Raw genomic sequence first — 15,956 nt, 5'->3', positions numbered from 1 at the left:
TTTATTACTTTTTGAGACAGAGTCTCACTGTGTTGCCCGGGCTGGAGTGCAATGGCACAATCTTGACTCACTGCAACCTCCGCCTCTCTCCACCTCCTGGGTTCAAGCGATTCTCCTGCCTTAGCCTCGAGTAGCGGGATTACAGGCACCTGCCACCACACCCAGCTAATTTTTGTATTTTTAGTAGAGATGGGGTTTTACCATGTTGGCCAGACTGGTGTCAAACTCCTGGCCGCCAGTGATCCATCTGCATCGGCCTCCCAAAGTGCTGGGATTATAGGCGTGAGGCACCATGTTTGGCCTCATTTTAAACTGGAGCTCTCTGGTCTTTGTGAAGCTTGCATGGGCAGAATTGTCATCTCATACGATATGAGATTGGAGACCAACAGGAACATTTTGCTCCAATTATTTCCGCTCCCACATTGAAATTCATTTCACAATAAGAGATTCTTCAATAAACTTTTTTTTTTTTTTTAAATGGGGCCTGGCTCGGTTGCCCAGGCTGGAGTGCAGAGGCGGGATATCAGTTCACTGCAACCTCTGACTCCTGGGCTCAAGCCATCCTCCCACTTCAACCTCCAAAGTAGCTGAGACCACAGGTGCACACCACCACACCTGGCTAATTTTTGTATTTTTGGTAGAGACAGGGTTTTGCTATGTTGCCCAGGCTGGTCTCAAATTCCTGAGCTCAAGTGATCTGCCCACCTTGGCCTCCCAAAGTGCTGGGATTACAGGCATGAGCCACCATGCCCAGCCAATAAGAGCTTCTTTGCTCTGAATTTTAAAGATTCCTGGGTCCCCACTGTATACATTCACCTTAAGAGGAGTTGCAGCACCTTAATTCTGCCAGTTTCTATCTTAGCTGCATTTAGTTTAATGGACAAAGATCAGGGCCTTGTGGGGATGGGACAGAGAAGAGATTCCTGGGAAATGCCCTAAAACAGGAGATGGAAGCAGCCACAAACAAGCATAGACAGCAAACGGAAATGGAAACAAGGAAAGAAACAGGATGATAGGACAGAAGGTCACTGTGGGGGATGGGCAAAACCCCGTCTCTACTAAAAATACAAAAATTAGCTGAGCATGGTGGCAGGCGCTGGTAGTCCCAGCTACTCAGGAGACTAAGGCAGGAGAATTGCGTGAACCTGGGAGGCTGTGGTTGCAGTGAGCCGAGATTGTGCCATTGCACTCCAGCCTGGGCAAGAGTGAGACTCTGCCTCGAGGAAAAGAAAAAAAAGAAAGTAGGATTGAATAGAGGGAGAAATTGAACTGCAGAGTAGTAGCAACAAGGAAAGGCCTAGGCCAAATCCATGGGGAGCTCTAAAGCTGGACATTTTTTCAAGTAGTATAGTTCTAAGTAGAGGCAAAGATTCAGGCCTTTTTACCCTCCATGGACCAGTTCCCAAAGCCTGGAAAAGATGTATGACTTTGGGCAAGGTAGCTCTACTCAGCCAAAGGTAACTCCAAGAGAGTGACTCAGTTGAGAGCTGTTGGCCACCAGCACTCTGGGCAAGCAGGGTCAGGGCCGGGTGTAGGCAGAGCCAGCAAGGCCCCAGCTTGCAGCTGAGAGCAGGTGCCTCCTTTCATTTTGTACCCTATGGTACTTCCTTGCTTCATGGAGTCCCAGTCCTGAGGCCATGGGTTGGACATAGAATATGGATCAGCACCCGACAGAGAAGGGGAACTTTGGGCTAAAGTATAAGATGAAGCATCTGTGGGATGAGCTAGAGTGAGAGGAGGAGCATCCCAGGCAGAGGCTAGCAAGTGCAAAGCCCCTGGGGCCTGTCTATATGATTGGCAGGAGATAAAGTTGAGAGGCCATATAATATAATTCAATATACATTTTAAAAAGATGATTTTGGTATCTGTGGATAGGGGACATGCGCAAAGGCAAGCAAACATTCCGAAATGTTTAGGAATTGAGTCTTGAAAAATAGGATTTACTGAAATTAAATTGAGTGTCTTTTTGTTTCTGTTTTTGTTTTTTTGAGATGGAGTTTTGCTCTTGTCACCCAGGCTGGAGTGCAATGGCAAGATGTTGGCTCACTGCAACTTCTGCCTCCTGTGTTTAAGTGATTCTCCTGCCTCAGCCTCCCAAGTAGTTGGGATTACAGGTGCCTGCCACCACGCCTGGCTAATTTTTGTATTTTTAGTAGAGATGGGGTTTTACCATGTTGGCCAGGCTGGTCTCAAACTCCTGACTTCAGGTGAACCACCCGCCTCAGCCTCCCAAAGCAAGATTGAGTGTCTTTTGAAAACTGGACTCCACGTGGGTTTGTTTGATGCTGAGGTTTGGAATAATAACATCCTGGAACCCCCCATAGGGCAGTCTTAAGGTTAGATAAGATAAGGTATGAAAAAATGCTTTGTAAATAATGTCTTACACAAATCGTAACGAGAAAAATTAAGCTTTGTGTTTCCGAATGTCAGTTTTATGCTCAATGAAAGTTAATAAGCCAAAGTTCTTCACCTTTGACATGTGGTTTAAGTTTTACAGAAATATTAAGGGAGAGAAAAGAATTAGGTCACCATTCTTTGTTTTCACTAAAAATGATATACACACTGATAAGTAGCCCAAGTTGTATCAGTAACATGGGATGTCAGCATTTGTGGTGCATTCTTTAAATTACATTGTTATGTAAAAAGTTTGGTTCATTTAGGATAAACCAAATTTATTTCATATAAGACTGATATTTACAACTTAAATGTTTTGTTATTCCCTTGGCATATCTTAGACTAGAAGAAGTTATGACTCTATGGTTGTTGCTGCTGGATATTTTAAAATCTGTATTAGAAACATTATAGGCTGGGTGCAGTGGTTCACGCCTGTAATCCCAACACTTTGGGAGCCAAGGCAGGAGGATCACTTCAGTCTAGAACTTAGAGACCAGCCTGAGCAACATAGTGAGACCCTGTCTTTACAAAATATTTAAAAATTATCCAGGCATTATGGCTCATGCCTGTAGTCCCAGCTACTTGGGAGGCTGAGGTGGGAGGATTGCATGAGCTCAGGAGGTCAAGGCTGCAGTGAGCCAGTCCCCAGCCTGGTCAACAGAGTGAGACAGTTTCTCAAAGAAAGAGAAAACATTATAAACGGTAGGTTTAATGTATTAACCTCATTTTATAGATGAGGAAACTGAGATTTAAGGAGGCTGGCCAGGTGTGGTGGCTCACGCCTGTAATCCCAGCATTTTGGGAGGCCGAGGCAGGGGGATCACTTGAGGTCAGGAGTTTGAGACCAGCCTGACCAACATGATAAAACCTCGTCTCTACTAAAAAAACAAAAATTAGCTGGATGTGATGGTGCACACCTGTAATTCCAGCTTCTTGGGAGGCTGAGGTGGGAGAATCACTTGAATGTGGGAGGCAGAGGGTACAGTGAGCTGAGATCGCACCACTGCACTCCAGCCTGGGCAACACAGTGAGACCCTGTCTCAAGAAAAAAAAAAAAAAAAAAAGAGACTAAGTTAGTAAGGGCACAGTAAGCAGTAAAGAGCTGGGATCTGAAGCCTTGAAGTATGACGCCACATCTGATCAGTTATGTTCTTGGTTCTCAAGTTAGAATCTAGTGAGAGTTTTCTCCATTCTAGACCCCAGCAACCCAAACCTCACTCCATCATAGAAAAGGATGACATTACCAGAAAATCGAAGACAATGCAAACGTGTTTGAAATGGACATGCACATATATGACAAAGTTTATTTCCTATTTCTTGATTCCTATTTTGGCCAGAAAACATGAATAGCATGCTCACGTTTGTCACTCTGAGTGGAGAACTAAGGGCCAGACGAGCAGAGGATGGCATCGTCCTGGACTTGCCTCTTTATCCAGCCCACCCCCAGGTCAGCTCTTTGTAATTATTGCCCTAAGCCGTGTACAACCGACAGCTCTCCTGTTTTATAATAATTTTGTTTTTTTCCCCCCCCATCTAGGACTTCCATGAAGTAGAGGACTTGATAAAGGTTGGTAAAAAGAATAAAACCTGAGCCTAGTTATTTGTTATTGTTTGCACGCAAAGATTTGGTATCATTTGATCCACAAAGACAGGCATTCTACCAATATAAATGTTACAGTGTTTCAGGTTTGAATTTTAATATTCAGTCTATTTGGTGAGAAGGTTGACCAGTTTTCCTTGGCTCCTGATTGTCAGTGCTGGCCCCCATGGTAGGATGGAGGGAAGAGACACCATTATGTGGCAGGCTGAAAGGCACAAAAGAACCAATGGAGATGGTTCTTTTGTGCCTTTCTTTTGAACCAAGAAGAGGGAGAATAGGATGTCTTAAGGAAATGTAAGTTTCTGGGAGGAGACCAGCCTTTAGGGAAATTAAGGGATGTTGAATTTCTGTGCTTCTCTAGCTAGAAGGAGAGGAATGGGCCCCGAGCATGACTGTGCAAGTTCAGGTGTGAAAGTTGGGAATTTCTGGCAGAAAGAGGTCATTCCATAAAATCCATACACACAAGGTGGAGGGAAAAAATGGAACCTTCCTGGCAGCTGTCAGTTTCCCCAGTTTCTGTAGTAAAGAATGGGACTGAGGTGGGGGAGGGCTGTGCTTTGATAGAGGAACCCAAGAAAGCATGAGTACCTTGCAGGTAAGACAAGATACGGAACATGGGCTCCTCATGGGGTCTGTGTGGGCATGGGGCTTAATAATATTAATGATGATGAAACATTTTGAGTGTCTTTCTGTGTGCAGTGCCACATGCTGAGCATTTCACTTGCATTGTCCATTTAATTCTCAATGTTTCTCAGTGAGGTAGGCACTGCAGTTGTCCCACGAAGGTTCTGCAGGGCCAGAGTAGCCCTGGATGACCAGGGGCTTGGTGTGTAGAGAAGAGAGGGCCCAGGTCAGGACCAGGGCAAGGGCTGTCATGAGAAAAATGATTCTGTAGGTTAGTCTATTGTGAGTACTACTTGGGTATTTCTCAGTGAATTTTTAACTACAGCATTTGTAATCTCTGTATTTGGCTTTATATATGTTTTCAAAGAATATAAACAAGCATGATGGATCCTGATTTTATACTCAGCCCCACCCATGGCTTGGGTTTTGGAGACAAGCCAAATTTAAAAACAAACTGCTTTAAACATACTGGTAAGAAAGTGGAAAAAAACTTATAATAGTAGACCTTGTTCATGGTAGAAAGAACTCAACTTAGCCTCAGGGTCAGCATTTATTAAATGGGATAACAAAGGGTTGTAAGTATTGCCATTTTGTGTTTTTCCCTAGAAACTGGCAGTAAGATTCCCAGCCAAGAATTAAACTTTTTTTTTTTTTTTTTAATTTGAGATGGAGTTCGCTCTTGTTGCCCAGGTTGGAGTGCAATGGCGTGATCTCGGATCACCACAACCTCCACCTTATGGGTTCTAGCAATTCTCCTGCCTCAGCCTCGCGAGTAGCTGAGATGACAGGCATGCACCACCACGCCTGGCTAATTTTGTATTTTTAGTGGAGACAGGGTGTCTCCATGTTGGTCAGGCTGGTCTTGAACTCCTGAGCTCAGGTGATCCGCCCGCCTCAGCCTCCCAAAGAGCTGGGATTACAGGCGTGAACCACCGCGCCCACCCCTAAACTTTTAAATCAATGTACGAACCCATGCAGATAAGGGCCGGGTTCGAGAGACTAAGGCTCTGGAGAACAGATGGGATCTGGCTGTAGGAGTTCCCATTTCTTGAGGAAGTTACGTTGGTCAGCCCATACTCACAGAGGCAGAAAGCCCAAGTACCACCCAAGGCAGAAGGAATTCTGGATGTGGGAACTGGAGTATCTTGGCCTCTAGCAAGGATTAGAGAACCTGAAGCCACCTAGTGACTACCATACAACTACCATGTAATTACCATCTGCTGGGCCTGGCAGCTGGGGTTGGTGCCAAAGGATGACTTGGTGGTGTGGGAAGGTGTTGTCTCCTCATAATCCCCCTCAGTGCCCCAAGCCACCCTCAAACAAACATACAAACAAATGATGTTCCTGGATTTCAGCAAGATTATGTGCAGTCAGGTAGAGTGAACCAGGGTTATATGAGAACCTGTTATGTTGTTGATCTGTCACATACAATCTGAGTGAAAGTGGTGTGCTTGCCAAGCAGAGCAGCACAGGACGAGCCCTCTAGTCCCTCCTTCCAATCAAGCTGCTAGCCCTGAGTCCTTGCCGTGTGTAATGTTCTAATTGCTGCTGCAGATACTCCACATATACGATTTTATTTAATCCTCACAGCTCTAAGAGGTGGACATGAGGCCCCCCCCATCTCTAAAGATGATGGACAGTAGGGATTTAGAGCTTTTTCTCTGACCTTCTCAGACCTGGGTCAAGATATGTGTATGTGTAGGTGTGTGTGTGTGTGTGTGTGTGTGTGTGTGTGTGTATGTGTGTGTGTGTGTGAGATCTTTGGCCTTTCTAAGTCTCTTTCTCCTCTGTGGGGAGAATACCTACTTGAAGGAGTTGTGCATTGAGGCACATAGTAGGCACTTGTGAGCAATGCCTATTTTTTTTTTTCGTTTTTTGAGACAGAGTCTCATTCTGTCTCTCAGGCTGGAGTGCAGTGGTGCGATCTCGGCCAGTGATTCTTGGCTCACAAGTGATTCTTGGTTCACCAGGTTCGAGTGATTCTCTTGCCTCAGCCTCCCGAGTAGCTGGGATTACAGGAGTGCACCACCACGCCCGACTAATTTTTGTATTTTAGTAGAGATGGGGTTTTGCCATGCTGGCCAGCCTGGTCTCGAGCTCCTGACCTCAGGTGATCCACCTACCTCAGCCTCCCAAAGTGCTGGGATTACAGGTGTGAGCCACTGCACCTGGCCACAATGCCTGTTTTGAGGCTCACAGAGGCCTCTTTGGTAGCCAGGAGACTGACCATCCTTGGGCAACACCTTAAGCTCTGAAACTGCACTAACACTCTTGGGGACTGGAGACGATGGGCATGCTTGGCTCACAGTGGATGCTCAATGAGAGGTCATTTCCCATTTCAGGGGATCAAGGACTTGGCCTAGGTCATGTCCCTGAGGAGTTTTTGGTCTGTCTCCACAGACTGCCATAGGCGACACACTGGTCCAGGACATCTGTTATTCTCCAGATACCCAAAAGCTCCTTGTCCGCCTCAGTGACGTTTACAACAGGTAAGATTTTTGGCTGCATCAGCACTTTGGGGAGGGCTGAGTACCCAGATTTATAGCTCTGCCTTAGTCTGGCTGTGCTGTGTCCAGTCAAACCATGATTTACACAGCCAGAGTGTTTCTTTCCCCGATAGGAAGACATTCCCACTTGTTCTTCCTTCCCCTCCTGTTAAGCTGTTTGAGCAAGCTGCACCCTGGCCTGTTTTACAGAGTCTGTGTGGTGAGTGGGCTGTGAAATGGGTTTGTCCTAATCCATCTTGTTTATGAACAAGGTCATTTCTGGAGAACCTGAAAGTGAACACGGAGAATCTGCTGCAAGTTGAAAACACAGGGAAGGTGAAAGGGCTTATTCTTACCCTGAAAGGAGAGCCTGGTGGGCAGACCCAAGCGTTTGACTTTTACTCTAGATATTTTGCACCGTGGGTTGGTGTGCCTGAAGACCCAGTGACAGGTACTTTTTACTTGAGCCCAGGGGAGGGTTAAACAATGGAAGAGGAGGATCACAAATAGTTATTTAAGTGCACTTCCTGTGACCTTTCAGGTGGCTTGGGTTTTGAGCTGACTTGTTCCTCTATCTTTCCCCATCCCTGCCATCCCTTCACTGAAGTCTTACATGAAAAACATAAAATAGAGCAGGCAGATAACAGGGTTAAACCTGAGTGTCAGCGTGAGTTTACATTCCTAGCTTCCTAGCTCTTGACCTTGGGCAAGTGACTTGACTTTTAAAAGTCTCAGTTCCCTCCTCTATAAATTGTATATAATACCACATAGGGCTATAAAAACACAATGCATGTTAAGGGCTTAATACAGTGCCTGGCACATGGTAAGTGCCCAATAACTACTAGCTATTATATTGTATTGTTATGTTTTTTTGAGACATAGTCTCACTTCATCACCCAGGCTAGAACGGAGTGGCATGATCCCAGCTCACTGCAACCTCGGCCTCCCAGGTTCAAGCGATTCTCCTGCCTCGGCCTCCCTAGTAGCTGGAACTACAGGTGTCCACCACTACACCCAGCTAATTTTTGTATTTTTAGTAGAGATAGGGTTTCACCATGTTGGCCAGGATGGTCTCGAACTCCTGACCTCAAATGATCCCTTCTCGGCCTCCCAAAGTGCTGGGATTACAGGCATGAGCCACTGTGCCTAGCCAACTACTAGCTATTTTAATTATAACAACAAAACTAGCTCCTTGAGCCAACACTTCTAGATTGTCCACCACCTGGGAGCAGAGGGATGAGTCAAAGATAGGCAGAAATGTCATGACTTCTACTCTCACCCTCTTTGAGAACAGTGGGTTGCACTGCAAAGGACGAGAATGCTTGATGTGGGAGGATGGTGGGTGGGATGGTGAAGGGGCCACAGGCGGCTGGGCAGAGCATTCAAGGCTCCTGTTCTGGTCAGATGGCAGGGCCTGGATGGCTCAGTCACTCTCTGAGAAACAAAACGTGAAATTCAAAACTCAGCAAACAAGCACTTTTAAGACTCAGTAAAATGCCCAACAATATCCAAACAGTCCAGCTTCCCCATGGAAGAAAAGTTCCGAGCAGATTTGCACATGCACAGCTGCTTCACAAAGATTTTAATTGGCACAGAGTGAAAGTTTGTTTTTTTTGTTTGTTTGTTTTTTTCCTCCTGTAATGCTTTTCTAGAGTATAAAGGCCTTTGGACTTTGATGACCAACATCTGAGTTTGCTTGGGACTGAAGGGTTTCTTGGGATACAGAACTTTCAGTGCTAAAACCAGAACAGTCTCAGGCAAACCAGGCAGGATGGTTGGTTGCCTTACTTGAACATCCCATAACCCTTTTTTTTTTTGCCCAGGCTGGAGTGCAATGGCACGTTCTCAGCTCCCTGCAACCTCCGTCTTCCGAGTTCAAGAGATTCTCCTGCCTCAGCCTTCCGAGTAGCTGGGATTACAGGCATCTGCCACCATGCCAGGCTAATTTTTTGTATTTTAAGTAGAGACAGGGTTTTGCCATGATGGCCAGGCTGGTCTTGAACTCCTAGCCTCAGGTCATCCATCTGCTTCGGCCTCCCAAAGTGCTGGGATTACAGGCGTGAGCCACCACGCCTGCCCCATAACACTTAATAGGTTTTCCCAAACGAGAGGCTTTTCTTCCCCATCTTTTTCTTCGCAAAATATTTTTTCTGTCAGTTATTGCTGTATATTTTGTTATTTCATTTTAAAATCCAATCTCTAATCTAAATCTAGTGTACAAACGTGAAAAAATACCTCACTAAAAAAGAAGTTCTTTTGGCGCCAAAAGCTCAGGAATGTTAGCTTGGTGGAAAATTTAGCCTTTTGGCCAGGTGCAGTGGCTCATGCCTGTAATCCCAGCACTTTGGGAGACTGAGGTGGGAGGGTTGCATGAGGCCAGGAGTTTCAGACCAGCCTATGCAACATAAGGGAGACCTCGTCTCTACAAAAAAATTAACAAATAATAGTTAAAAGAAAAGAAAATTTAACCTTTTTTCAGAGTTGCCACCTTTCTTTGCATATGCACTCTGGGAAGAAGGAGATACTTTCCCTGGAAAGATGTTGAAAGACTTATGCAAGGCTGGGCACGGTGGCTCATGCCTGTAATCCTAGCCCTTTGGGAGGCTGAAATGGGTGCATTAGTTGAGGTCAGGAGTTCAAGACCAGCATGGCCAACATGGTAAAACCCTGTCTCCACTAAAAATACAAAAATTAGCTGGGCCAGGTGGCTCATGCCTGTAATCCCAGCTACTCAGGAGGCTGAGGCAGGAGAATCACTTCAACCCAGGAGGCGGAGGTTGTAGTGAGCCAAGATTGTGCCACTGCACTCCAGCCTGGGCAACAGAGCGAGACTCTGTCTCAAAAAAAAAAAAAAAAAGTATTATGCAAAGGCCTTGATTCTCCTACCAAGGGCTAACAATGAGCTGGTAGACAAGAATTAAAACCTGCAGTCTAATTCAGCCTTAGGAAACTGTAAGGACCAGTCACAGTGGCTCATACCTGTAATCCCAGCACTTTGGGAGGCTGAGGCAGGTAGATCTCTTGAGATCAGGAGTTCAAGACTAGGCTGGGCAACATGGTGAAACCCCATCTCTACAAAAAATACAAAAATCAGCCAGGCATGGTGACATGCACCTGGAATTCCAGCTACTTGCGGGGGCTGAGGCAGGAGGATGGCTTGAGAATGGGATGTCAAGACTGCAGTGAGCCATGATTGTGCCACTGCACTCCAGGCTGGACAACAGAGCAAGACTGTGTCTCAAAAAAAAATAAATAAATAAAACAAAATAAAAAGAAAAAAGGAAAGAAAAGAAACTGTAAGACACACTTGATACATAATTTGGCAGAGTTTATCCATAAATTCTATGTCTTCCTTTCTATCTCCTTTCATAATTCTACACCCTGCTGTGGCCTGGCCAACATAATGATTTAGGTGATCTAGAGTTTAGTCAAACTGGGTAATTGATTGTAATTGCTTAGAAATTTACCACAAAATCGCCTCTGTTTTCTTTGGGATTGTCTCCTAACTTTTCACTTCTTTTCGAGGGTCTGCACACGCTGTTCTCAGCAGCTACTGGTCCCAGCATCTGGGGAAGAAAGAAATGCATGGTAGGAGAGCTCTTTACCAATTTCTTTTTTATTTGCCTAATTCGAAGCTAGTGTTCTTTCTCATATGTAATATCCCCTTGAAAATGTAATAAAATGTTATGTATCACCCATGTGAAAATGAAAGGTTTTAAAATTCCTTCACCCTTAAAGATCCTCCACCCCAAACATCCTTCACCTCTGCCTCCCGCAACATACAGAGACTGTACAGACACAGGCACAGACACAGTAGCTGCCCAATAAGTGTTTGTTGAATAAAATAGCTGTATAACTTTGGCCCAGGGAGGTTATTTATAATGTGATGGGTTGAGACTGGATGATCACCAAGGTTCCTTACTGCTATTGCTAGTCACAGGATTGAATCAAACAAATTACTTTGGAACCAAGTCCCCTAGTGATTAATGTATTGCTTAGAGGCAGAGAAAAATGATGGCAGCCGATGGAGGCTGCACTGCCCTGATCATCCAAGGAGGAGTCTGTGACCCTGATTTGGAGAGAGCAAGGTGGCTATTCATTTTCCTTGGCGAGTCTAATTATTCTCCTAAGTACTGAGCTCCTGGAAGGCTGAGGCTAGCCTCTTTTGTCTGCCTGGAACACGTGGTTACTTGAATATGTTATGAGTGAATGAACTCCCTCTGTCCTATTCAGAGCTGAGAAGATGGGGGCCTTCTCAGGAGGGCTGAGACCACCCTTCTTCATCTTCTTAGAGTTATAGTCCTGACTCTATTGTTTCAAACATCTTTGCTTACTCCTAGAGAGAGCTGGGGAATAAGCGATGAGTGCGGTGTGTCTGGGCCATTACAGGAATTAGTAGAGGAGATGGCCCAGGAAAAGGCCCAGGAAGGGAGTATGTGGAGCTGTGTGTTTTGTAGATCAAATTGAGTTTGTGGCTCTCTCAGTCTGCAGGAGAATGGGGATGGGAGTGGGCAGTACCATAAACAGATGAAGGAATTTATTCTTGAAACTGATCTGGGAGGACTCTTAAGATTTGTAATAAGTCTTTCACTATGCTTTGTTAATTTAAAAGGGTGAAGATACTCTTAATTTGACTTGTTTGTTTTCTTTAGCGTTTCAGTGTTCCCGCCGAGGAGGAGAGCTGGGAATTTCCCTTCGTCCAGACGGAAGGGTTGACGTTAGAGGAGGTGCAGCTGTTGTTTTAGAGGGCACACTGACAGCCTAGAGGTGGTTATGCTGTGACGCTACTGTCTCTAACCACCAAGTATTTTCTGCATAAAAAGAAATGTAAGGGGCTGCCTTTAGCAAATGTGCATAGTAGTCTACTTAATCCTCATGTTAAAAATTGAAAAATGGGCCAGGCACAGTGGCTCATGCCTGTAATCCTAGCACTTTGAGAAGCCACGGTGGGCGGATCACCTGAGGTCAGGAGTTCAATACCAGCCTAGCCAACATGGTGAAACCTCGTCTCTACTAAAAATACAAAAATTAGCTGGGTGTGGTGCCACATGCCTGTAATCCCAGCTACTTGGGAGGCTGAGGCAGGGAGAATCGCTTGAACCCAGGAGGCAGAAGTTGCAGTGAGCCGAGATCACACCACTGCATTCTAGCCTGGGCGACAGAGTGAGACTCCATCCACACACACACACACACACACACACACACACACACACACAAAATTGAAAAGTGAAGACATTTTAATGGAGATTTAGTAATGCTTCCAGACTAATGAACTAATGGAGTTTTGGCTCCACTCATGAGTGTATTTGAAATGTAAGTAACCAGCTACAAAGAATAATGTCACTTCATTTGATTATGACTACCAATCAAGAGAAGGAGGAATACATTTCTGAGGAGTGAAACTAAACCATTTGAGCTTAAATGAGTACCTGATTTTGCAGCCATTAAAATGAGTCAATAACTATGTGGAAATATAGAAAAATATTTTATAATACTAAGAAAGAAAGAGGACAGTAGGCCATAAAATGTTAGCAGTGTTATGCTATGTCTATATAAATAAGCATGGGCCATTAAAAATAGCAAACTGAAAACAGTTCATGTGTGGGGGGCAAGATTAGAAGTAATTTTAATGTATCTAAGAAGTGATTTCCTTTATTGTTGTACTCGGGTACAAAGAATAAAAATGAGGACGAATCCAGAAAATTAAAACAAAAAAGTATGCATTAGGCTACTTCCTGTCGTAGTGAAATTAAACACTCAAAGTAATGTAATCTCAGCTGGGCCTGGCGGCTCATGCCTGTAATCCCAGCACTTTGGCAGGACGAGGCAGGAGGATCACTTGAGCCTAGGAGTTCGAGACCAGCCTGGGCAACACAGCGAGAACCTGTCTCTATTAAAAAAAAAAGGAATGTAATTTCATTCTTTTTCTTGATATATGGCTTGAGAATGATAATGTAAAAGGAATTCTTCTCTTACTTCAATAAAATGGGTTTTAACATAACTTTAAATTCAGTTAAATGTACAATATTGAATACCTATAGTTGACTTTGGGATGAGGACTTTTTCAAGTCATTAAGAGTGTTTGTTTAAGGTGATCTCATTGATGGTAGTTCTCAGCCATCCCAAAAACTGCAAGCTAATCAGTCAGACATTCTTTAATGACCCCAATTTTTTCACTTTAATTGCTACCATGTTTTCTATTTTTACTGATTTTTGCTAAAGCATGTAAGAGTCAATTTATTATAGCAGTAATCTTGTGTTTCTCCTGATGTGCAATAAATCAATTATTCACCAGCTTTAATGCCTCAACTTAATGAGTAACCAGTGCCCCACCGCCCCCCCCAGACCTCACAACTGATCACAACACACCCACGGGTCATGATACCAAGGGCGAGAATCACCAGAGGGTTTTCTTCCAATTTTGGATTTTCCTAACCTGAGACTGAACTATATGAATAAGTTAATATAAATGCACAGTTGAGAGGGCCTGAATTTGATCAGATCTGAATCTGATCTTTCAAATGTGTGCTAAATTCTTTTTTTTTTTTTTTTTTTTTTGAGACAGAGTCTTGCTCTGTCGCCCGGGCTGGTGCCGTCTTGGCTCACTGCAACCTCCACCTTCCAGGTTCAAATGATTCTTATGACACAGCCTCCAAAATAGCTGGGATTACAGGTGCCCACCACCATGACTGGCTAATTTTTGTATTTTTAGTAGAGATGGGATTTCGCCACGTTGGCCAGGTTGGTCTCAAACTCCTGGCCTCAAGTGATCCACCCGTTGTGGCCTCCCAAAGTGCTGGGACTATAGACGTGAGCCACTGTGCCCGGTGGTGCTATATTCTTAATAGATATTTTTGGGAAAGAAGTCTCTGACATAACTCTGGATTCCTTTTCACGTGAAAGTTGTTATTTGTAGCACCTGACTTGATTTTTCATCATATATATATATATATATATATATATATTTTTTTTTTTTTTTTTTTTTTTTTTTTTTTGAGACAGAGTCTGTCGCCCAGGCTGGAGTGCAGTGGCGCGATCTCGGCTCACTGCAAGCTCTGCCTCCCAGGTTCATGCCATTCTCCTGCCTCAGCCTCCCGAGTAGCTGGGACTACAGGTGCCTGCCACCACGCCCGGCTAATTTTTTGTATTTTTAGTAGAGACGGGGTTTCACCGTGCTAGCCAGGATGGTCTCGATCTCCTGACCTCATGATCCACCCGCCTCGGCCTCCCAAAGTGCCGGGATTACAGGCGTGAGCCACTGTGCCCAGCCTCATCCTATATTTTCAAACCACATATTCACTTGTGTGATTTTTGTTTGAAATTGTCCAATAGATGGTTGAGTCCGAATAGTCAGAATACTGATTATGTTTTTTTCCATACATAGGCTGTTTATGTAAGAACACTGATTATGTTTACTGTGTTTCCTCAGCCTGCTGAAAGTGGACTCAGGGGCTGCAGTGCACATGTGTGTGGGAAGTAGCCACCAGGGAAGCAGCGACCGGGACAGGACAAGCACACCTGAATAAACAAAACATCTATTTATCTTTATATAAATATGCCTACATTTATGTAAAAATAAACATATTTAAACACTAAGGCCAGGCGCGGTGGCTCATGCCAGTAATTCTAGCATTTTGGGAGGCCTAGGTGGGTGGATCACTTGAGGTCAGGAGTTTGAGACCAGCCTGGCTAACATGGTGAAACCCTGTCTCTATTAAAAATACAAAAATTAGCTGGGTGCGGTGGAAGGTGCCTGTAATCCCAGCTACTCAGGAGGCTGAGGCAGGAGAATCACTTGAACCCAGGAGGCAGAAGTTTCAGTGAGCCGAGATTGCACCCTGCACTCCAGCCTGGGCGACAGAGCGAGACTGTCTAAAAATAAATAAATAAACAATAAAATCACATTTGGTCTTGACCTGTGCATGTGTAGTCAAATTCTAAATTAAATACAGTATGATGGGATTTTAATTCACCAAGTGGGGAAGCTTATCATGTCTTGATGACATCCACGATTTAAGTCCATTTTGCCATTTTGCTGACTCTTCTTATTTTGGCTTCTTAGTCACTATGCAGCTTTTTAATGTTTGTTTGTTTCTTTGTTTTTAAGAGAAAAGGTCTTGCTCTTTTGCCCTTTCTTGTTGCCCAGGCTGGAGTGCAGTGGGGTGATCATAGCTCATCGCCGCCTCAAACTCCTGGGCTCAAGTGATCCTCCCACCCCAGTCTCCTGGGTAGCTAGGATTACAGGTATGTGCCTCCATGCCTAGCTAATTTTTGAATTTTTTGTAGAGACAGGGTCCTGTTATGTTGCCCAGTCTGGTCTTGAACTCTTGGCTTCAAGTGATCCTCCTGCCTTGGCCTCCCAAATAATTGGCATTACAGGCATGAGCCACTGTGCCTGGCCAGCTTTTTATGTTTTTATACAAATATAAAAAATGACATCTCTGGGTAGCAAGAGCAAAGAGAGTGAGCCTCTAGGGTATATGCTGTACAGTGAGTTATCTGCTGATATGAGCAGGGCAGGTTTGAGAGCCCTACTTCCAGATAGGTTTGTTCCTGCCTCTTCCAGCTCTGCCCACCTCTTGCCTACCTGATCTTACTGAGAATGGCCAGAGGTGAATGCAGAGGGAGCTGTGTTTCTGCTTGTATTAGTCCATTTTCACGCTGCTGATAAAGACATACCTGAGACTAGGTAATTTATAAAGAAAAAGAGTTTAGTGGACTCACAGTTTCACATGGCTGGGGAGGCCTCATGATCATGGCGAAGGTGAAAGGCATGTCTTACATGGTGCAGGCAAGAGAGAATGAGAGCCAAGCAAAAAGGGGAAACCCCTTATAAAACCAGAAGATCTCGT

The 15,956-nt window shown here is 44.5% G+C and overlaps 1 protein-coding gene across 2 annotated transcripts in view; it reads left to right on the top strand.

The window, feature by feature from the left end:
• Positions 1-14,683, top strand: part of PBLD (phenazine biosynthesis like protein domain containing) — a 53,715-nt gene extending 39,032 nt beyond the window's left edge. Inside the window, exons 5-11 of one of the 2 annotated variants that reach the window (XR_004026663.1) lie at positions 3,732-3,841; positions 3,932-3,961; positions 7,019-7,107; positions 7,377-7,555; positions 10,630-10,692; positions 11,757-11,931; positions 14,534-14,683. Coding sequence is in view for 1 of the 2 variants with exons in the window: in XM_003258204.4 (XP_003258252.2) it covers positions 3,732-3,841; positions 3,932-3,961; positions 7,019-7,107; positions 7,377-7,555; positions 10,630-10,692; positions 11,757-11,869 (584 nt within the window). In the remaining variant the exon portion in view is untranslated. Of the gene's footprint in view, positions 1-3,731; positions 3,842-3,931; positions 3,962-7,018; positions 7,108-7,376; positions 7,556-10,629; positions 10,693-11,756; positions 13,019-14,533 lie in introns of those variants that run through there. The other variant, XM_003258204.4, reaches the window with a different exon arrangement.
• The last annotated feature ends 1,273 nt before the right edge of the window (positions 14,684-15,956 follow it).

Source organism: Nomascus leucogenys, chromosome 18 (genome assembly GCF_006542625.1).
Source record: "Nomascus leucogenys isolate Asia chromosome 18, Asia_NLE_v1, whole genome shotgun sequence".
NCBI lineage: Eukaryota > Metazoa > Chordata > Mammalia > Primates > Hylobatidae > Nomascus > Nomascus leucogenys.
Note: the sequence above shows the minus strand (reverse complement) of the source record. Positions and strands in the feature narration are given on the sequence as shown.